This window comes from Dendrobates tinctorius, unplaced genomic scaffold, assembly GCF_039654945.1.
Source record: "Dendrobates tinctorius isolate UK_male_01 unplaced genomic scaffold, ASM3965494v1 ptg000353l, whole genome shotgun sequence".
Taxonomy (NCBI): Eukaryota; Metazoa; Chordata; class Amphibia; order Anura; family Dendrobatidae; genus Dendrobates; species Dendrobates tinctorius.
This window is the reverse complement of record NW_027362019.1, coordinates 490,862-514,860: the sequence shown is the minus strand read 5'-3', so window position 1 is coordinate 514,860 and position 23,999 is coordinate 490,862. Positions and strand designations below refer to the sequence as shown.

Here is a 23,999-nt window from a genome sequence, read left to right as displayed (position 1 = left end):
GCACCTTCTCACCATCATCAGCACTGTACAGAGTGTCTGGGGTAATAGCACCTCCTCCCCATCATCAGCACTGTACAGAGTGTCTGGGGTACTAGCACCTCCTCACCATTATCAGCACTGTACAGAGTGTCTGGGGTACTAGTACCTCCTCACCATTATCAGCACTGTACAGAGTGTCTGGGGTACTAGCACTTTCTCACCATTATCAGCACTGTACAGAGTATCTGGGGTACTAGCACCTCCTCACCATTATCAGCACTGTACAGAGTATCTGGGGTAATAGCACCTTCTCACCATCATCAGCACTGTACAGAGTATCTGGGGTACTAGCACCTCCTCACCATTATCAGCACTGCACAGAGTGTCTGGGGTACTAGCACCTCCTCACCATTATCAGCACTGTACAGAGTATCTGGGGTACTAGCACCTCCTCACCATTATCAGCACTGTACAGAGTATCTGGGGTACTAGCACCTTCTCACCATCATCAGCACTGTACAGAGTATCTGGGGTACTAGCACCTTCTCACCATCATCAGCACTGTACAGAGTGTCTGGGGTAATAGCACCTCCTCACCATTATCAGCACTGTACAGAGTGTCTGGGGTACTAGTACCTCCTCACCATTATCAGCACTGTACAGAGTGTATGGGGTACTAGTACCTCCTCACCATCATCAGCACTGTACAGAGTGTCTGGGGTACTAGCACCTCATCCCCATTATCAGCACTGTACAGAGTATCTGGGGTACTAGCACCTCCTCACCATCATCAGCACTGTACAGAGTATCTGGGGTACTAGTACCTCCTCACCATTATCAGCACTCTACAGAGTATCTGCAGTACTAGTACCTCCTCACCATCATCAGCACTGTACAGAGTGTCTGGGGTAATAGCACCTCCTCACCATCATCAGCACTGTACAGAGTTTCTGGGGTAATAGCACCTCCTCACCATTATCAGCACTGTACAGAGTGTCTGGGGTACTAGTACCTCCTCACCATTATCAGCACTGTACAGAGTGTCTGGGGTACTAGCACCTCGTCCCCATTATCAGCACTGTACAGAGTATCTGGGGTACTAGCACCTCCTCACCATCATCAGCACTGTACAGAGTATCTGGGGTACTAGTACCTCCTCACCATCATCAGCACTGTACAGAGTATCTGGGGTACTAGTACCTCCTCACCATTATCAGCACTGTACAGAGTATCTGCGGTACTAGTACCTCCTCACCATCATCAGCACTGTACAGAGTGTCTGGGGTACTAGCACCTTCTCACCATCATCAGCACTGTACAGAGTGTCTGGGGTAATAGCACCTCCTCCCCATCATCAGCACTGTACAGAGTGTCTGGGGTACTAGCACCTCCTCACCATCATCAGCACTGTGCAGAGTGTCTGGGGTACTAGCACCTCCTCACCATTATCAGCACTGTACAGAGTATCTGGGGTACTATCACCTCCTCACCATCATCAGCACTGTACAGAGTATCTGGGGTACTAGCACCTCCTCACCATCATCAGCACTGTACAGAGTATCTGGGGTACTAGCACCTCCTCACCATTATCAGCACTGTACAGAGTATCTGCAGTACTAGTACCTCCTCACCATCATCAGCACTGTACAGAGTATCTGGGGTACTAGCACCTCCTCACCATCATCAGCACTGTACAGAGTATCTGGGGTACTAGCACCTCCTCACCATTATCAGCACTGCACAGAGTGTCTGGGGTACTAGTACCTCCTCACCATCATCAGCACTGCACAGAGTGTCTGGGGTTCTAGCACCTCCTCACCATTATCAGCACTGTGCAGAGTGTCTGGGGTACTAGCACCTCCTCACCATCATCAGCACTGTACAGAGTGTCTGGGGTACTAGCACCTCCTCACCATTATCAGCACTGTACAGAGTATCTGCAGTACTAGTACCTCCTCACCATCATCAGCACTGTACAGAGTGTCTGGGGTACTAGCACCTCCTCACCATCATCAGCACTGTACAGAGTGTCTGGGGTAATAGCACCTCCTCCCCATCATTAGCACTGTACAGAGTGTCTGGGGTAATAGCACCTCCTCCCCATCATCAGCACTGTACAGAGTGTCTGGGGTACTAGCACCTCCTCACCATTATCAGCACTGTACAGAGTGTCTGGGGTACTAGCACCTCCTCACCATTATCAGCACTGTACAGAGTATCTGGGGTACTATCACCTCCTCACCATCATCAGCACTGTACAGAGTGTCTGGGGTACTAGCACCTCCTCACCATCATCAGCACTGTACAGAGTATCTGGGGTACTAGCACCTCCTCACCATTATCAGCACTGTACAGAGTATCTGCAGTACTAGCACCTCCTCACCATCATCAGCACTGTACAGAGTATCTGGGGTACTAGCACCTCCTCACCATCATCAGCACTGTACAGAGTATCTGGGGTACTATCACCTCCTCACCATCATCAGCACTGTACAGAGTGTCTGGGGTACTAGTACCTCCTCACCATTATCAGCACTGTACAGAGTATCTGGGGTACTATCACCTCCTCACCATCATCAGCACTGTACAGAGTATCTGGGGTACTAGCACCTCCTCACCATCATCAGCACTGTACAGAGTATCTGGGGTACTATCACCTCCTCACCATCATCAGCACTGTACAGAGTGTCTGGGGTACTAGTACCTCCTCACCATCATCAGCACTGTACAGAGTATCTGGGGTACTATCACCTCCTCACCATCATCAGCACTGTACAGAGTGTCTGGGGTACTAGTACCTCCTCACCATTATCAGCACTGTACAGAGTGTCTGGGGTACTAGCACCTCCTCACCATTATCAGCACTGTACAGAGTGTCTGGGGTACTAGCACCTCCTCACCATTATCAGCACTGCACAGAGTGTCTGGGGTACTAGCACCTCCTCACCATTATCAGCACTGTACAGAGTGTCTGGGGTACTAGCACCTCCTCACCATTATCAGCACTGTACAGAGTATCTGGGGTACTAGTACCTCCTCACCATTATCAGCACTGTACAGAGTATCTGAGGTACTAGCACCTCCTCACCATTATCAGCACTGTACAGAGTGTCTAGGGTACTAGTACCTCCTCACCATTATCAGCACTGTACAGAGTGTCTGGGGTACTAGCACCTTCTCACCATCATCAGCACTGTACAGAGTATCTGGGGTACTAGCACCTTCTCACCATCATCAGCACTGTACAGAGTATCTGGGGTAATAGCACCTCCTCACCATTATCAGCACTGTACAGAGTATCTGGGGTACTAGCACCTCCTCACCATCATCAGCACTGTACAGAGTATCTGGGGTAATAGCACCTCCTCACCATTATCAGTACTGTACAGAGTGTCTGGGGTACTAGTACCTCCTCACCATCATCAGCACTGTACAGAGTGTCTGAGGTACTAGTACCTCCTCACCATCATCAGCACTGTACAGAGTGTCTGGGGTAATAGAACCTCCTCACCATTATCAGCACTGTACAGAGTATCTGCAGTACTAGTACCTCCTCACCATCATCAGCACTGTACAGAGTATCTGGGGTACTAGCACCTCCTCACCATCATCAGCACTGTACAGAGTATCTGGGGTACTAGCACCTCCTCACCATCATCAGCACTGTACAGAGTATCTGGGGTACTAGCACCTCCTCACCATTATCAGCACTGCACAGAGTGTCTGGGGTACTAGCACCTCCTCACCATTATCAGCACTGTACAGAGTATCTGCAGTACTAGTACCTCCTCACCATCATCAGCACTGTACAGAGTGTCTGGGGTACTAGCACCTCCTCACCATTATCAGTACTGTACAGAGTGTCTGGGGTACTAGCACCTCCTCACCATTATCAGCACTGTACAGAGTGTCTGGGGTACTAGCACCTCCTCACCATTATCAGCACTGTACAGAGTATCTGGGGTACTATCACCTCCTCACCATCATCAGCACTGTACAGAGTGTCTGGGGTACTAGCACCTCCTCACCATCATCAGCACTGTACAGAGTATCTGGGGTACTAGCACCTCCTCACCATTATCAGCACTGCACAGAGTGTCTGGGGTACTAGCACCTCCTCACCATTATCAGCACTGTACAGAGTGTCTGGGGTACTAGCACCTCCTCACCATCATCAGCACTGTACAGAGTGTCTGGGGTACTAGTACCTCATCACCATTATCAGCACTGTACAGAGTGTCTGAGGTACTAGCACCTCCTCACCATCATCAGCACTGTACAGAGTGTCTGGGGTACTAGCACCTCCTCACCATTATCAGCACTGTACAGAGTATCTGGGGTACTAGCACCTCCTCACCATTATCAGCACTGTACAGAGTATCTGGGGTACTAGTACCTCCTCACCATCATCAGCACTGTACAGAGTGTCTGGGGTACTAGCACCTCCTCACCATCATCAGCACTGTACAGAGTGTCTGGGGTACCAGTACCTCCTCACCATTATCAGCACTGTACAGAGTGTCTGGGGTACCAGTACCTCCTCACCATCATCAGCACTGTACAGAGTATCTGGGGTACTATCACCTCCTCACCATTATCAGCACTGTACAGAGTATCTGGGGTACTAGTACCTCCTCACCATCATCAGCACTGTACAGAGTGTCTGGGGTACTAGTACCTCCTCACCATCATCAGCACTGTACAGAGTGTCTGGGGTACTAGCATCTCGTCCCCATTATCAGCACTGTACAGAGTGTCTGGGGTACTAGTACCTCCTCACCATCACCAGCACTGTACAGAGTGTCTGGGGTACTACTACCTCCTCACCATCATCAGCACTGTACAGAGTATCTGGGGTACTATCACCTCCTCACCATCATCAGCACTGTACAGAGTATCTGGGGTACTAGTACCTCCTCACCATTATCAGCACTGTACAGAGTATCTGGGATACTAGTACCTCCTCACCATCATCAGCACTGTACAGAGTATCTGGGGTACTAGTACCTCCTCACCATCATCAGCACTGTACAGAGTATCTGGGGTACTCGCACCTCCTCATCATCATCAGCACTGTACAAAGTGTCTGGGGTACTAGTACCTCCTCACCATCATCAGCACTGTACAGAGTATCTGGGGTACTAGTACCTCCTCACCATTATCAGCACTGTACAGAGTGTCTGGGGTACTAGCACTTTCTCACCATTATCAGCACTGTACAGAGTATCTGGGGTAATAGCACCTTCTCACCATCATCAGCACTGTACAGAGTATCTGGGGTACTAGCACCTCCTCACCATTATCAGCACTGCACAGAGTGTCTGGGGTACTAGCACCTCCTCACCATTATCAGCACTGTACAGAGTATCTGGGGTACTAGCACCTCCTCACCATTATCAGCACTGTACAGAGTATCTGGGGTACTAGCACCTTCTCACCATCATCAGCACTGTACAGAGTATCTGGGGTACTAGCACCTTCTCACCATCATCAGCACTGTACAGAGTGTCTGGGGTAATAGCACCTCCTCACCATTATCAGCACTGTACAGAGTGTCTGGGGTACTAGTACCTCCTCACCATTATCAGCACTGTACAGAGTGTATGGGGTACTAGTACCTCCTCACCATCATCAGCACTGTACAGAGTGTCTGGGGTACTAGCACCTCGTCCCCATTATCAGCACTGTACAGAGTATCTGGGGTACTAGCACCTCCTCACCATCATCAGCACTGTACAGAGTATCTGGGGTACTAGCACCTCCTCACCATCATCAGCACTGTACAGAGTATCTGCAGTACTAGTACCTCCTCACCATCATCAGCACTGTACAGAGTGTCTGGGGTACTAGCACCTTCTCACCATCATCAGCACTGTACAGAGTGTCTGGGGTAATAGCACCTCGTCCCCATCATCAGCACTGTACAGAGTGTCTGGGGTACTAGCACCTCCTCACCATTATCAGCACTGTACAGAGTGTCTGGGGTACTATTACCTCCTCACCATTATCAGCACTGTACAGAGTGTCTGGGGTACTAGCACTTTCTCACCATTATCAGCACTGTACAGAGTATCTGGGGTACTAGCACCTCCTCACCATTATCAGCACTGTACAGAGTATCTGGGGTACTAGCACCTCCTCACCATTATCAGCACTGTACAGAGTATCTGGGGTACTAGCACCTTCTCACCATCATCAGCACTGTACAGAGTGTCTGGGGTAATAGCACCTCCTCACCATTATCAGCACTGTACAGAGTGTCTGGGGTACTAGTACCTCCTCACCATTATCAGCACTGTACAGAGTGTATGGGGTACTAGTACCTCCTCACCATCATCAGCACTGTACAGAGTGTCTGGGGTACTAGCACCTCGTCCCCATTATCAGCACTGTACAGAGTATCTGGGGTACTAGCACCTCCTCACCATCATCAGCACTGTACAGAGTATCTGGGGTACTAGTACCTCCTCACCATTATCAGCACTGTACAGAGTATCTGCAGTACTAGTACCTCCTCACCATCATCAGCACTGTACAGAGTGTCTGGGGTACTAGCACCTTCTCACCATCATCAGCACTGTACAGAGTGTCTGGGGTAATAGCACCTCCTCCCCATCATCAGCACTGTACAGAGTGTCTGGGGTACTAGCACCTCCTCACCATTATCAGCACTGTACAGAGTGTCTGGGGTACTAGTACCTCCTCACCATTATCAGCACTGTACAGAGTGTCTGGGGTACTAGCACTTTCTCACCATTATCAGCACTGTACAGAGTATCTGGGGTACTAGCACCTCCTCACCATTATCAGCACTGTACAGAGTATCTGGGGTAATAGCACCTTCTCACCATCATCAGCACTGTACAGAGTATCTGGGGTACTAGCACCTCCTCACCATTATCAGCACTGCACAGAGTGTCTGGGGTACTAGCACCTCCTCACCATTATCAGCACTGTACAGAGTATCTGGGGTACTAGCACCTCCTCACCATTATCAGCACTGTACAGAGTATCTGGGGTACTAGCACCTTCTCACCATCATCAGCACTGTACAGAGTATCTGGGGTACTAGCACCTTCTCACCATCATCAGCACTGTACAGAGTGTCTGGGGTAATAGCACCTCCTCACCATTATCAGCACTGTACAGAGTGTCTGGGGTACTAGTACCTCCTCACCATTATCAGCACTGTACAGAGTGTATGGGGTACTAGTACCTCCTCACCATCATCAGCACTGTACAGAGTGTCTGGGGTACTAGCACCTCATCCCCATTATCAGCACTGTACAGAGTATCTGGGGTACTAGCACCTCCTCACCATCATCAGCACTGTACAGAGTATCTGGGGTACTAGTACCTCCTCACCATTATCAGCACTCTACAGAGTATCTGCAGTACTAGTACCTCCTCACCATCATCAGCACTGTACAGAGTGTCTGGGGTAATAGCACCTCCTCACCATCATCAGCACTGTACAGAGTTTCTGGGGTAATAGCACCTCCTCACCATTATCAGCACTGTACAGAGTGTCTGGGGTACTAGTACCTCCTCACCATTATCAGCACTGTACAGAGTGTCTGGGGTACTAGCACCTCGTCCCCATTATCAGCACTGTACAGAGTATCTGGGGTACTAGCACCTCCTCACCATCATCAGCACTGTACAGAGTATCTGGGGTACTAGTACCTCCTCACCATCATCAGCACTGTACAGAGTATCTGGGGTACTAGTACCTCCTCACCATTATCAGCACTGTACAGAGTATCTGCGGTACTAGTACCTCCTCACCATCATCAGCACTGTACAGAGTGTCTGGGGTACTAGCACCTTCTCACCATCATCAGCACTGTACAGAGTGTCTGGGGTAATAGCACCTCCTCCCCATCATCAGCACTGTACAGAGTGTCTGGGGTACTAGCACCTCCTCACCATCATCAGCACTGTGCAGAGTGTCTGGGGTACTAGCACCTCCTCACCATTATCAGCACTGTACAGAGTATCTGGGGTACTATCACCTCCTCACCATCATCAGCACTGTACAGAGTATCTGGGGTACTAGCACCTCCTCACCATCATCAGCACTGTACAGAGTATCTGGGGTACTAGCACCTCCTCACCATTATCAGCACTGTACAGAGTATCTGCAGTACTAGTACCTCCTCACCATCATCAGCACTGTACAGAGTATCTGGGGTACTAGCACCTCCTCACCATCATCAGCACTGTACAGAGTATCTGGGGTACTAGCACCTCCTCACCATTATCAGCACTGCACAGAGTGTCTGGGGTACTAGTACCTCCTCACCATCATCAGCACTGCACAGAGTGTCTGGGGTTCTAGCACCTCCTCACCATTATCAGCACTGTGCAGAGTGTCTGGGGTACTAGCACCTCCTCACCATCATCAGCACTGTACAGAGTGTCTGGGGTACTAGCACCTCCTCACCATTATCAGCACTGTACAGAGTATCTGCAGTACTAGTACCTCCTCACCATCATCAGCACTGTACAGAGTGTCTGGGGTACTAGCACCTCCTCACCATCATCAGCACTGTACAGAGTGTCTGGGGTAATAGCACCTCCTCCCCATCATTAGCACTGTACAGAGTGTCTGGGGTAATAGCACCTCCTCCCCATCATCAGCACTGTACAGAGTGTCTGGGGTACTAGCACCTCCTCACCATTATCAGCACTGTACAGAGTGTCTGGGGTACTAGCACCTCCTCACCATTATCAGCACTGTACAGAGTATCTGGGGTACTATCACCTCCTCACCATCATCAGCACTGTACAGAGTGTCTGGGGTACTAGCACCTCCTCACCATCATCAGCACTGTACAGAGTATCTGGGGTACTAGCACCTCCTCACCATCATCAGCACTGTACAGAGTATCTGGGGTACTATCACCTCCTCACCATCATCAGCACTGTACAGAGTGTCTGGGGTACTAGTACCTCCTCACCATTATCAGCACTGTACAGAGTATCTGGGGTACTATCACCTCCTCACCATCATCAGCACTGTACAGAGTATCTGGGGTACTAGCACCTCCTCACCATCATCAGCACTGTACAGAGTATCTGGGGTACTATCACCTCCTCACCATCATCAGCACTGTACAGAGTGTCTGGGGTACTAGTACCTCCTCACCATCATCAGCACTGTACAGAGTATCTGGGGTACTATCACCTCCTCACCATCATCAGCACTGTACAGAGTGTCTGGGGTACTAGTACCTCCTCACCATTATCAGCACTGTACAGAGTGTCTGGGGTACTAGCACCTCCTCACCATTATCAGCACTGTACAGAGTGTCTGGGGTACTAGCACCTCCTCACCATTATCAGCACTGCACAGAGTGTCTGGGGTACTAGCACCTCCTCACCATTATCAGCACTGTACAGAGTGTCTGGGGTACTAGCACCTCCTCACCATTATCAGCACTGTACAGAGTATCTGGGGTACTAGTACCTCCTCACCATTATCAGCACTGTACAGAGTATCTGAGGTACTAGCACCTCCTCACCATTATCAGCACTGTACAGAGTGTCTAGGGTACTAGTACCTCCTCACCATTATCAGCACTGTACAGAGTGTCTGGGGTACTAGCACCTTCTCACCATCATCAGCACTGTACAGAGTATCTGGGGTACTAGCACCTTCTCACCATCATCAGCACTGTACAGAGTATCTGGGGTAATAGCACCTCCTCACCATTATCAGCACTGTACAGAGTATCTGGGGTACTAGCACCTCCTCACCATCATCAGCACTGTACAGAGTATCTGGGGTAATAGCACCTCCTCACCATTATCAGTACTGTACAGAGTGTCTGGGGTACTAGTACCTCCTCACCATCATCAGCACTGTACAGAGTGTCTGAGGTACTAGTACCTCCTCACCATCATCAGCACTGTACAGAGTGTCTGGGGTAATAGAACCTCCTCACCATTATCAGCACTGTACAGAGTATCTGCAGTACTAGTACCTCCTCACCATCATCAGCACTGTACAGAGTATCTGGGGTACTAGCACCTCCTCACCATCATCAGCACTGTACAGAGTATCTGGGGTACTAGCACCTCCTCACCATCATCAGCACTGTACAGAGTATCTGGGGTACTAGCACCTCCTCACCATTATCAGCACTGCACAGAGTGTCTGGGGTACTAGCACCTCCTCACCATTATCAGCACTGTACAGAGTATCTGCAGTACTAGTACCTCCTCACCATCATCAGCACTGTACAGAGTGTCTGGGGTACTAGCACCTCCTCACCATTATCAGTACTGTACAGAGTGTCTGGGGTACTAGCACCTCCTCACCATTATCAGCACTGTACAGAGTGTCTGGGGTACTAGCACCTCCTCACCATTATCAGCACTGTACAGAGTATCTGGGGTACTATCACCTCCTCACCATCATCAGCACTGTACAGAGTGTCTGGGGTACTAGCACCTCCTCACCATCATCAGCACTGTACAGAGTATCTGGGGTACTAGCACCTCCTCACCATTATCAGCACTGCACAGAGTGTCTGGGGTACTAGCACCTCCTCACCATTATCAGCACTGTACAGAGTGTCTGGGGTACTAGCACCTTCTCACCATCATCAGCACTGTACAGAGTGTCTGGGGTACTAGCACCTCCTCACCATCATCAGCACTGTACAGAGTGTCTGGGGTACTAGTACCTCATCACCATTATCAGCACTGTACAGAGTGTCTGAGGTACTAGCACCTCCTCACCATCATCAGCACTGTACAGAGTGTCTGGGGTACTAGCACCTCCTCACCATTATCAGCACTGTACAGAGTATCTGGGGTACTAGCACCTCCTCACCATTATCAGCACTGTACAGAGTATCTGGGGTACTAGTACCTCCTCACCATCATCAGCACTGTACAGAGTGTCTGGGGTACTAGCACCTCCTCACCATCATCAGCACTGTACAGAGTGTCTGGGGTACCAGTACCTCCTCACCATCATCAGCACTGAACAGAGTGTCTGGGGTACCAGTACCTCCTCACCATCATCAGCACTGTACAGAGTATCCCGGGTACCAGTACCTCCTCACCATCATCAGCACTGTACAGAGTATCCCGGGTACCAGTACCTCCTCACCATCATCAGCACTGTACAGAGTATCCGGGGTACTAGTACCTCCTCACCATCATCAGCACTGTACAGAGTGTCTGGGGTACCAGTACCTCCTCACCACCATCAGCACTATACAGAGTGTCTGGGGTACTAGTACATCCTCACCATCATCAGCACTGTACAAAGTGTCTGGGGTACTAGTACCTCCTCACCATCATCAGCACTGTACAGTGTCTGGGGTACTAGTACCTCCTCACCATCATCATCAGCACTGTACAGAGTGTCTGAGGTACTAGTACCTCCTCACCAGTATCAGCACTGTACAGAGTGTCTGGGGTACTAGCAGCTCCTCACCATCATCAGCACTGTACAGAGTGTCTGGGGTACTAGCACCTCCTCACCATTATCAGCACTGTACAGAGTATCTGGGGTACTAGCACCTCCTCACCATCATCAGCACTGTACAGAGTATCTGGGGTACTAGCACCTCCTCACCATCATCAGCACTGTACAGAGTATCTGGGGTACTAGTACCTCCTCACCATCATCAGCACTGTACAGAGTATCTGCAGTACTAGTACCTCCTCACCATTATCAGCACTGTACAGAGTATCTGGGGTACTAGTACCTCCTCACCATTATCAGCACTGTACAGAGTATCTGCAGTACTAGTACCTCCTCACCATTATCAGCACTGTACAGAGTATCTGGGGTACTAGCACCTCCTCACCATTATCAGCACTGTACAGAGTATCTGGGGTACTAGCACCTCCTCACCATCATCAGCACTGTACAGAGTGTCTGGGGTACCAGTACCTCCTCACCATTATCAGCACTGTACAGAGTGTCTGGGGTACCAGTACCTCCTCACCATCATCAGCACTGTACAGAGTATCTGGGGTACTATCACCTCCTCACCATTATCAGCACTGTACAGAGTATCTGGGGTACTAGTACCTCCTCACCATCATCAGCACTGTACAGAGTGTCTGGGGTACTAGTACCTCCTCACCATCATCAGCACTGTACAGAGTGTCTGGGGTACTAGCACCTCGTCCCCATTATCAGCACTGTACAGAGTATCTGGGGTACTAGCACCTCCTCACCATCATCAGCACTGTACAGAGTGTCTGGGGTACTAGCACCTCTTCACCATTATCAGCACTGTACAGAGTGTCTGGGGTACTAGCACTTTCTCACCATTATCAGCACTGTACAGAGTATCTGGGGTACTAGCACCTTCTCACCATCATCAGCACTGTACAGAGTATCTGGGGTACTAGCACCTCCTCACCATCATCAGCACTGTACAGAGTGTCTGGGGTACTAGCACCTCCTCACCATTATCAGCACTGTACAGAGTATCTGGGGTACTAGTACCTCCTCACCATCATCAGCACTGTACAGAGTATCTGGGGTACTAGCACCTTCTCACCATCATCAGCACTGTACAGAGTGTCTGGGGTACTAGCACCTCCTCACCATTATCAGCACTGTACAGAGTGTCTGGGGTACTAGTACCTCCTCACCATCATCAGCACTGTACAGAGTGTCTGGGGTACTAGCACCTCGTCCCCATTATCAGCACTGTACAGAGTATCTGGGGTACTAGCACCTCCTCACCATCATCAGCACTGTACAGAGTGTCTGGGGTACTAGCACCTCTTCACCATTATCAGCACTGTACAGAGTGTCTGGGGTACTAGCACTTTCTCACCATTATCAGCACTGTACAGAGTGTCTGGGGTACTAGCACCTCCTCACCATTATCAGCACTGTACAGAGTATCTGGGGTACTAGCACGTCCTCACCATTATCAGCACTGTACAGAGTATCTGGGGTACTAGCACCTTCTCACCATCATCAGCACTGTACAGAGTATCTGGGGTAATAGCACCTCCTCACCATTATCAGCACTGTACAGAGTATCTGGGGTAATAGTACCTCCTCACCATTATCAGCACTGTACAGAGTGTCTGGGGTACTAGCACCTCCTCACCATTATCAGCACTGTACAGAGTATCTGGGGTAATAGTACCTCCTCACCATCATCAGCACTGTACAGAGTGTCTGGGGTACTAGCACCTCTTCACCATTATCAGCACTGTACAGAGTGTCTGGGGTACTAGCACTTTCTCACCATTATCAGCACTGTACAGAGTGTCTGGGGTACTAGCACCTCCTCACCATTATCAGCACTGTACAGAGTATCTGGGGTACTAGCACGTCCTCACCATTATCAGCACTGTACAGAGTATCTGGGGTACTAGCACCTTCTCACCATCATCAGCACTGTACAGAGTATCTGGGGTAATAGCACCTCCTCACCATTATCAGCACTGTACAGAGTATCTGGGGTAATAGCACCTCCTCACCATTATCAGCACTGTACAGAGTGTCTGGGGTACTAGTACCTCCTCACCATCATCAGCACTGTACAGAGTATCTGGGGTAATAGTACCTCCTCACCATCATCAGCACTGCACAGAGTATCTGGGGTAATAGCACCTCCTCACCATCATCAGCACTGCACAGAGTGTCTGGGGTACTAGCACCTCCTCACCATTATCAGCACTGTACAGAGTATCTGGGGTAATAGTACCTCCTCACCATCATCAGCACTGTACAGAGTATCTGGGGTAATAGCACCTCCTCACCATTATCAGCACTGCACAGAGTGTCTGGGGTACTAGCACCTCCTCACCATCATCAGCACTGTACAGAGTATCTGGGGTAATAGTACCTCCTCACCATCATCAGCACTGTACAGAGTGTCTGGGGTACTAGCACTTTCTCACCATTATCAGCACTGCATACAATCTTCCTTGCAGCCTCTTTAGGCTGTGTGCCCACAGTAGCGTTTTTGAAGCGTTTTTAGGGGTCAAACCGCTTAAAAGCTTCCCAATCATTTTAATGCTTTTTGGCCTTTTTGTGCCAATGGATGCGTTTTTTTACCGCTAAGGAAATGCTTAGCGGCTAAAAACGCAGAATGTTCATTAATTTTGTGGCTTAGTCCGCGTTTTTAGCTATTTCCTATGGTCTAGAAGACGCGCGGAAAAAAAACGCATCAAAAACGCACTTTTTTAGAGTAAAAAAACGCGCGGTGAAAAAACGTGCGTTTTCTGGGAAGGAGTCCGGTTTGGTGTCAGGTTTACTGTGGGCACATAGCCTTAGAGTAACAGTCCCTGGTCACGATGACGTCACATTATGTATAGTATCTACAGTATTATCTTCAGATACGGCATAGCACACACAGGTCACTTACCATTCCATAGCAGCTTCTCGAATGCTTCTTTTCCTCTGGTGAGGATATCTGAGAACTTGCTGTGAGCATCTTCATCCCCCAGATCTCTGGCCATCTGACACATCATACACAGTGCGGCCAACCAGAGCCCTCCGCAGTAAGAGCTGAGAGATACAGGCACCTTTAAGAACAGATAAACTGTAGCCCCCCAACATCACTGACTGGTAATCTATAGCCACACGCAGTCATACACACTGGGCGTGCTGAATTAAGTGGCTGGGAGTGAGTAACCAGGGGCTGGGGATGTTGAATGTGAATCTGTGGACTAGCTGTGTTGGACTTAGAAAAGTTTCACCTTCGACGTACATTCCACAAGGGTTTGTTGTAACTGCTGGCTGCAGCTGCTGAATGTGACTCTGCGCTGGCTCAGGTCTCCATTCCACAAGGTTTTGTGTGCAGGTTGTGTTGTAACTACTGGCTGCAGCTGCTGAATGTGACTCTGCGCTGGCTCAGGTCTCCATTCCACAAGGTTTTGTGTGCAGGTTGTGTTGTAACTACTGGCTGCAGCTGCTGAATGTGACTCTGCGCTGGCTCAGGTCTCTATTTCACAAGGTTTTGTGTGCAGATTGTGTTGTAACTACTGGCTGCAACTGCTGAATGTGACTCTGCGCTGGCTCAGGTCTCCATTCCACAAGGTTTTGTGTGCAGGTTGTGTTGTAACTACTGGCTGCAGCTGCTGAATGTGACTCTGCGCTGGCTCAGGTCTCCATTTCACAAGGTTTTGTGTGCAGGTTGTGTTGTAACTACTGGCTGCAGCTGCTGAATGTGACTCTGCGCTGGCTCAGGTCTCCATTTCACAAGGTTTTGTGTGCAGGTTGTGTTGTAACTACTGGCTGCAGCTGCTGAATGTGACTCTGCGCTGGCTCAGGTCTCTATTTCACAAGGTTTTGTGTGCAGATTGTGTTGTAACTACTGGCTGCAACTGCTGAATGTGACTCTGCGCTGGCTCAGGTCTCCATTCCACAAGGTTTTGTGTGCAGGTTGTGTTGTAACTACTGGCTGCAGCTGCTGAATGTGACTCTGCGCTGGCTCAGGTCTCCATTTCACAAGGTTTTGTGTGCAGGCTGTGTTGTAACTGCTGGCTGCAGCTGCTGAATGTGACTCTGCGCTGGCTCAGGTCTCCATTCCACAAGGTTTTGTGTGCAGGTTGTGTTGTAACTACTGGCTGCAGCTGCTGAATGTGACTCTGCGCTGGCTCAGGTCTCCATTCCACAAGGTTTTGTGTGCAGGTTGTGTTGTAACTACTGGCTGCAGCTGCTGAATGTGACTCTGCGCTGGCTCAGGTCTCTATTTCACAAGGTTTTGTGTGCAGATTGTGTTGTAACTACTGGCTGCAACTGCTGAATGTGACTCTGCGCTGGCTCAGGTCTCCATTCCACAAGGTTTTGTGTGCAGGTTGTGTTGTAACTACTGGCTGCAGCTGCTGAATGTGACTCTGCGCTGGCTCAGGTCTCCATTTCACAAGGTTTTGTGTGCAGGTTGTGTTGTAACTACTGGCTGCAGCTGCTGAATGTGACTCTGCGCTGGCTCAGGTCTCCATTTCACAAGGTTTTGTGTGCAGGTTGTGTTGTAACTACTGGCTGCAGCTGCTGAATGTGACTCTGCGCTGGCTCAGGTCTCCATTTCACAAGGTTTTGTGTGCAGATTGTGTTGTAACTACTGGCTGCAGCTGCTGAATGTGACTCTGCACTGGCTCAGGTCTCCATTTCCCAAGGTTTTGTGTGCAGATTGTGTTGTAACTACTGGCTGCAGCTGCTGAATGTGACTCTGCGCTGGCTCAGGTCTGCATTTCCCAAGGTTTTGTGTGCAGATTTTGTTGTAACTACTTGCTGCAGATGCTGAATGTGACTCTGCGCTGGCTCAGGTCTCCATTTCACAAGGTTTTGTGTGCAGGCTGTGTTGTAACTACTGGCTGCAGCTGCTGAATGTGACTGCACTGGCTCAGGTCTCCATTTCACAAGGTTTTGTGTGCAGATTGTGTTGTAACTACTGGCTGCAGCTGCTGAATGTGACTCTGCACTGGCTCAGGTCTCCATTCCACAAGGTTTTGTGTGCAGGTTGTGTTGTAACTACTGGCTGCAGCTGCTGAATGTGACTCTGCACTGGCTCAGGTCTCCATTTCACAAGGTTTTGTGTGCAGATTGTGTTGTAACTACTGGCTGCAGCTGCTGAATGTGACTCTGCACTGGCTCAGGTCTCCATTCCACAAGGTTTTGTGTGCAGGTTGTGTTGTAACTACTGGCTACAGCTGCTGAATGTGACTCTGCGCTGGCTCAGGTCTCCATTTCACAAGGTTTTGTGTGCAGGTTGTGTTGTAACTACTGGCTGCAGCTGCTGAATGTGACTCTGCGCTGGCTCAGGTCTCCATTTCACAAGGTTTTGTGTGCAGGTTGTGTTGTAACTACTGGCTGCAGCTGCTGAATGTGACTCTGCGCTGGCTCGGGTCTCCATTTCACAAGGTTTTGTGTGCAGGTTGTGTTGTAACTACTGGCTGCAGCTGCTGAATGTGACTCTGCGCTGGCTCAGGTCTCCATTCCACAAGGTTTTGTGTGCAGGTTGTGTTGTAACTACTGGCTGCAGCTGCTGAATGTGACTCTGCGCTGGCTCAGGTCTCTATTTCACAAGGTTTTGTGTGCAGATTGTGTTGTAACTACTGGCTGCAGCTGCTGAATGTGACTCTGCGCTGGCTCAGGTCTCCATTCCACAAGGTTTTGTGTGCAGGTTGTGTTGTAACTACTGGCTGCAGCTGCTGAATGTGACTCTGCGCTGGCTCAGGTCTCCATTTCACAAGGTTTTGTGTGCAGGTTGTGTTGTAACTACTGGCTGCAGCTGCTGAATGTGACTCTGCGCTGGCTCAGGTCTCCATTTCACAAGGTTTTGTGTGCAGGTTGTGTTGTAACTACTGGCTGCAGCTGCTGAATGTGACTCTGCGCTGGCTCAGGTCTCCATTTCACAAGGTTTTGTGTGGAGATTGTGTTGTAACTACTGGCTGCAGCTGCTGAATGTGACTCTGCACTGGCTCAGGTCTCCATTTCCCAAGGTTTTGTGTGCAGATTGTGTTGTAACTACTGGCTGCAGCTGCTGAATGTGACTCTGCGCTGGCTCAGGTCTGCATTTCCCAAGGTTTTGTGTGCAGATTTTGTTGTAACTACTTGCTGCAGATGCTGAATGTGACTCTGCGCTGGCTCAGGTCTCCATTTCACAAGGTTTTGTGTGCAGGCTGTGTTGTAACTACTGGCTGCAGCTGCTGAATGTGACTGCACTGGCTCAGGTCTCCATTTCACAAGGTTTTGTGTGCAGATTGTGTTGTAACTACTGGCTGCAGCTGCTGAATGTGACTCTGCACTGGCTCAGGTCTCCATTCCACAAGGTTTTGTGTGCAGGTTGTGTTGTAACTACTGGCTGCAGCTGCTGAATGTGACTCTGCGCTGGCTCAGGTCTCCATTTCACAAGGTTTTGTGTGCAGATTGTGTTGTAACTACTGGCTGCAGCTGCTGAATGTGACTCTGCGCTGGCTCAGGTCTCCATTCCACAAGGTTTTGTGTGCAGGTTGTGTTGTAACTACTGGCTACAGCTGCTGAATGTGACTCTGCGCTGGCTCAGGTCTCCATTTCACAAGGTTTTGTGTGCAGGTTGTGTTGTAACTACTGGCTGCAGCTGCTGAATGTGACTCTGCGCTGGCTCAGGTCTCCATTTCACAAGGTTTTGTGTGCAGGTTGTGTTGTAACTACTGGCTGCAGCTGCTGAATGTGACTCTGTGCTGGCTCGGGTCTCCATTTCACAAGGTTTTGTGTGCAGATTGTGTTGTAACTACTGGCTGCAGCTGCTGAATGTGACTCTGCACTGGCTCAGGTCTCCATTTCCCAAGGTTTTGTGTGCAGATTGTGTTGTAACTACTGGCTGCAGCTGCTGAATGTGACTCTGCGCTGGCTCAGGTCTGCATTTCCCAAGGTTTTGTGTGCAGATTTTGTTGTAACTACTTGCTGCAGATGCTGAATGTGACTCTGCGCTGGCTCAGGTCTCCATTTCACAAGGTTTTGTGTGCAGGCTGTGTTGTAACTACTGGCTGCAGCTGCTGAATGTGACTGCACTGGCTCAGGTCTCCATTTCACAAGGTTTTGTGTGCAGATTGTGTTGTAACTACTGGCTGCAGCTGCTGAATGTGACTCTGCACTGGCTCAGGTCTCTATTTCACAAGGTTTTGTGTGCAGGTTGTGTTGTAACTACTGGCTGCAGCTGCTGAATGTGACTCTGCGCTTGCTCAGGTCTCCATTTCACAAGGTTTTGTGTGCAGGCTGTGTTGTAACTACTGGCTGCAGCTGCTGAATGTGACTCTGCACTGGCTCAGGTCTCCATTCCACAAGGTTTTGTGTGCAGGTTGTGTTGTAACTACTGGCTGCAGCTGCTGAATGTGACTCTGCGCTGGCTCAGATCTCCATTTCACAAGGTTTTGTGTGCAGGTTGTGTTGTAACTACTGGCTGCAGCTGCTGAATGTGACTCTGCGCTGGCTCAGGTCTCCATTTCCCAAGGTTTTGTGTGCAGGCTGTGTTGTAACTACTGGCTGCAGCTGCTGAATGTGACTGCGCTGGCTCAGGTCTCCATTTCACAAGGTTTTGTGTGCAGGTTGTGTTGTAACTACTGGCTGCAGCTGCTGAATGTGACTCTGCGCTGGCTCAGGTCTCCATTTCACAAGGTTTTGTGTGCAGGCTGTGTTGTAACTACTGGCTGCAGCTGCTGAATGTGACTCTGCACTGGCTCAGGTCTCCATTCCACAAGGTTTTGTGTGCAGGTTGTGTTGTAACTACTGGCTGCAGCTGCTGAATGTGACTCTGCGCTGGCTCAGATCTCCATTTCACAAGGTTTTGTGTGCAGGTTGTGTTGTAACTACTGGCTGCAGCTGCTGAATGTGACTCTGCGCTGGCTCAGGTCTCCATTTCCCAAGGTTTTGTGTGCAGGCTGTGTTGTAACTACTGGCTGCAGCTGCTGAATGTGACTGCGCTGGCTCAGGTCTCCATTTCACAAGGTTTTGTGTGCAGGTTGTGTTGTAACTACTGGCTGCAGCTGCTGAATGTGACTCTGCGCTGGCTCAGGTCTCCATTTCACAAGGTTTTGTGTGCAGGCTGTGTTGTAACTACTGGCTGCAGCTGCTGAATGTGACTGCGCTGGCTCAGGTCTCCATTTCACAAGGTTTTGTGTGCAGGCTGTGTTGTAACTACTGGCTGCAGCTGCTGAATGTGACTCTGCACTGGCTCAGGTCTCCATTCCACAAGGTTTTGTGTGCAGGTTGTGTTGTAACTACTGGCTGCAGCTGCTGAATGTGACTCTGCGCTGGCTCAGATCTCCATTTCACAAGGTTTTGTGTGCAGGTTGTGTTGTAACTACTGGCTGCAGCTGCTGAATGTGACTCTGCGCTGGCTCAGGTCTCCATTTCCCAAGGTTTTGTGTGCAGGCTGTGTTGTAACTACTGGCTGCAGCTGCTGAATGTGACTGCGCTGGCTCAGGTCTCCATTTCACAAGGTTTTGTGTGCAGGTTGTGTTGTAACTACTGGCTGCAGCTGCTGAATGTGACTCTGCGCTGGCTCAGGTCTCCATTTCACAAGGTTTTGTGTGCAGGCTGTGTTGTAACTACTGGCTGCAGCTGCTGAATGTGACTCTGCACTGGCTCAGGTCTCCATTCCACAAGGTTTTGTGTGCAGGTTGTGTTGTAACTACTGGCTGCAGCTGCTGAATGTGACTCTGCGCTGGCTCAGATCTCCATTTCACAAGGTTTTGTGTGCAGGTTGTGTTGTAACTACTGGCTGCAGCTGCTGAATGTGACTGCGCTGGCTCAGGTCTCCATTTCACAAGGTTTTGTGTGCAGGTTGTGTTGTAACTACTGGCTGCAGCTGCTGAATGTGACTCTGCGCTGGCTCAGGTCTCCATTTCACAAGGTTTTGTGTGCAGGCTGTGTTGTAACTACTGGCTGCAGCTGCTGAATGTGACTGCGCTGGCTCAGGTCTCCATTTCACAAGGTTTTGTGTGCAGGCTGTGTTGTAACTACTGGCTGCAGCTGCTGAATGTGACTCTGCACTGGCTCAGGTCTCCATTTCACAAGGTTTTGTGTGCAGGCTGTGTTCTAACTACTGGCTGCAGCTGCTGACTGTGACTCTGCACTGGCTCAGGTCTCCATTTCACAAGGTTTTGTGTGCAGGCTGTGTTGTAACTACTGGCTGCAGCTGCTGAATGTGACTCTGCACTGGCTCAAGTCACCATTTCACAAGGTTTCGTGTGCAGGTTGTGTTGTAAATAAGACAAGGGTCTATATGAACAGTCGACCTCAGGAGCTGTCTTTTTAACAGTAAAAGTAGCGATAATATGAACAGCCGACCTCAGGAACTGTTTTTTTACAGTAAGTGCAGAGATAATATGAACAGCCGACTTTAAGAGCTGGTTCTTTACCGTAAGAGTAGTGATTATGTTATGTTCAGAAGCAGGTGATAGTGTTAATCATCCATTGTTTAAAAATTAAAAAAAAACTTAGCAGATTGATCTATGTGTACTTTGCTTAATCTTCATCATCTCCTCGAAAGAACTTGATGGAAATGTATTTTTTGTCAACCATACTAACTGTGTAACAGTCCACACTCACCATTATACTGAGATAATCTGCAGACATCATAGAAAGCAATAAAATCTCAGCAGATCAGAAGAACCCATGAATCAGCATCACTCAATAACCTCCTCACCTTGGCCCTGTCATCATCCAGCCATCATATGTTTGATCAGGGAACCCCGAGTTTTCAATCAGCCCATCACCATCCAGATCAAACCTCAGCGCAGTGTCCATGACAGCCTGGGGGAAAAGAGCACAATGATGTCCCCTCCTGTCACTCCCTGGCAGACCAGTCACATGTCTGAGGTAGGAGGATCTCTGGCTCATAATATTTAGCTGGCAGGTTAGTCACGTCTTAACATAGGAGGAGCTCTGGTTCATGTGGCAGACCAGTCACATGTATTAGATGGGAGGAGTTCTGGGTCATATGATATTTATCTGATAGGCTGATTTGTCACATGTCTTAGGTAGATATAATTAGATACATACAATCCTCATAGAGCAAAACATAAAGTGCAATATAGTGAACAGATACATCTGAATAAAAGTGCATAATATGTAAACAAGATTATATATACCAGTATAAAGTGCCCAATGCCTCTCCAAGTTGGTATATATAATCTTGTTTACATATTATGCACTTTTATTCAGATGTATCTGTTCACTATATTGCACTTTATGTTTTGCTCTATGAGGATTGTATGTATCTAATTATATCTGCCCCATGTCCACCATGTTACGCCTTATGTTTATGGTATTATATATGTCTATTGCTGCTGGTTTTATTCCTTTTGTCTTTTTATTAAGAGTATTTAATAAAATATTTTAATATTTCCATTCATTTGGATTTGTATTTGGGATTATTCATTTATCTGTGTAGGTGTAACAAGTTGTATCATGAATATCCCCTCATGATTTCTATCGGGTGAGGGATCTCACTAATTTGTTGATATATGTCTTAGGTAGGTGAAGCTCTGGGTTATGTGATACTTGATCTGTCAACATGTCTTAGGTAGGAGGAGCTCAGTCATGTGATATTGATCGTAAGGTTGGTCAGTCACATCTTAGGTAGGAGGAGCTGTGGGTCATGTGATATTTATCGGAAGGCTGGTCAGTCACGTCTTAGGTAGGAGGAGCTGTGGGTCATGTGATATTTATTGGAAGACTGGTCAGTCACGTCTTAGGTAGGAGTAGCTGTGGGTCATGTGATATTTATTGGAAGGCTGGTCAGTCACATCTTAGGTAGGAGGAGCTATGGGTCATGTGATATTTATTGGAAGGTTGGTCAGTCACATCTTAGGTAGGAGGAGCTGTGGGTCATGTGATATTTATCGGAAGGCTGGTCAGTCACATCTTAGGTAGGAGGAGCTGTGGGTCATGTGATATTTATCGGAAGGCTGGTCAGTCACATCTTAGGTAGGAGGAGCTGTGGGTCATGTGATATTTATCGGAAGGCTGGTCAGTCACATCTTAGGTAGGAGGAGCTATGGGTCATGTGATATTTATCGGAAGGCTGGTCAGTCACGTCTTAGGTAGGAGGAGCTGTGGGTCATGTGATATTTATCGGAAGACTGGTCAGTCACGTCTTAGGTAGGAGTAGCTGTGGGTCATGTGATATTTATTGGAAGGCTGGTCAGTCACATCTTAGGTAGGAGGAGCTATGGGTCATGTGATATTTATCGGAAGGCTGGTCAGTCACGTCTTAGGTAGGAGGAGCTGTGGGTCATGTGATATTTATTGGAAGACTGGTCAGTCACGTCTTAGGTAGGAGTAGCTGTGGGTCATGTGATATTTATTGGAAGGCTGGTCAGTCACATCTTAGGTAGGAGGAGCTATGGGTCATGTGATATTTATTGGAAGGTTGGTCAGTCACATCTTAGGTAGGAGGAGCTGTGGGTCATGTGATATTTATCGGAAGGCTGGTCAGTCACATCTTAGGTAGGAGGAGCTGTGGGTCATGTGATATTTATCGGAAGGCTGGTCAGTCACATCTTAGGTAGGAGGAGCTGTGGGTCATGTGATATTTATCGGAAGGCTGGTCAGTCACATCTTAGGTAGGAGGAGCTATGGGTCATGTGATATTTATCGGAAAGCTGGTCAGTCACGTCTTAGGTAGGAGGTGCTATGGGTCATGTGATATTTATCGGAAGGTTGGTCAGTCACATCTTAGGTAGGAGCTGTGGGTCATGTGATATTTTTCGGAAGGTTGGTCAGTCACATCTTAGGTAGGCGGAGCTGTGGGTCATGTGATATTTATCGGAAGGTTGGTCAGTCACGTCTTAGGTAGGAGGAGTTATGGGTCATGTGATATTTATCGGAAGGCTCGTCAGTCACATCTTAGGTAGGAGGAGCTGTGGGTCATGTGATATTTATCGGAAGGTTGGTCAGTCACGTCTTAGGTAGGAGGAGTTATGGGTCATGTGATATTTATCGGAAGGCTGGTCAGTCACATCTTAGGTAGGAGGAGCTGTGGGTCATGTGATATTTATCGGAAGGTTGGTCAGTCACATCTTAGGTAGGAGGAGCTGTGGGTCATGTGATATTTATCGGAAGGTTGGTCAGTCACGTCTTAGGTAGGAGGAGCTATGGGTCATGTGATATTTATCGGAAGGCTGGTCAGTCACGTCTTAGGTAGGAGGAGCTATGGGTCATGTGATATTTACCGGAAGGCTGGTCAGTCACGTCTTAGGTAGGAGGAGCTATGGGTCATGTGATATTTATCGGAAGGTTGGTCAGTCACATCTTATGTAGGAGGAGCTATGGGTCATGTGATATTTATCGTAAGGTTGGTCAGTCACATCTTAGGTAGGAGGATCTCTGGCTCATAATATTTAGCTGGCAGGTTAGTCACGTCTTAACATAGGAGGCGCTCTGGTTCATGTGGCAGACCAGTCACATGTATTAGATGGGAGTTCTGGGTCATATGATATTTATCTGATAGGCTGATTGGTCACATGTCTTAGGTAGGTGAAGCTCTGGGTTATGTGATACTTGATCTGTCACATGTCTTAGGTAGGAGGAG

At 48.8% G+C, this 23,999-nt stretch overlaps 1 protein-coding gene across 4 annotated transcripts in view; it reads right to left on the bottom strand.

The window, feature by feature from the left end:
• The window catches only part of GBA2 (glucosylceramidase beta 2), a 233,437-nt gene that overhangs the window by 5,745 nt on the left and 203,693 nt on the right, over positions 1 to 23,999 (bottom strand). For all 4 annotated transcript variants that reach the window (XM_073562476.1, XM_073562480.1, XM_073562478.1 and 1 more), the window contains 2 exons: positions 21,111 to 21,217; positions 14,346 to 14,488 (listed from right to left, as the gene is read on the bottom strand). In XM_073562476.1, coding sequence (XP_073418577.1) covers positions 14,346 to 14,488; positions 21,111 to 21,217 — 250 coding nt within the window. The remainder of the gene's footprint in view (positions 1 to 14,345; positions 14,489 to 21,110; positions 21,218 to 23,999) is intronic.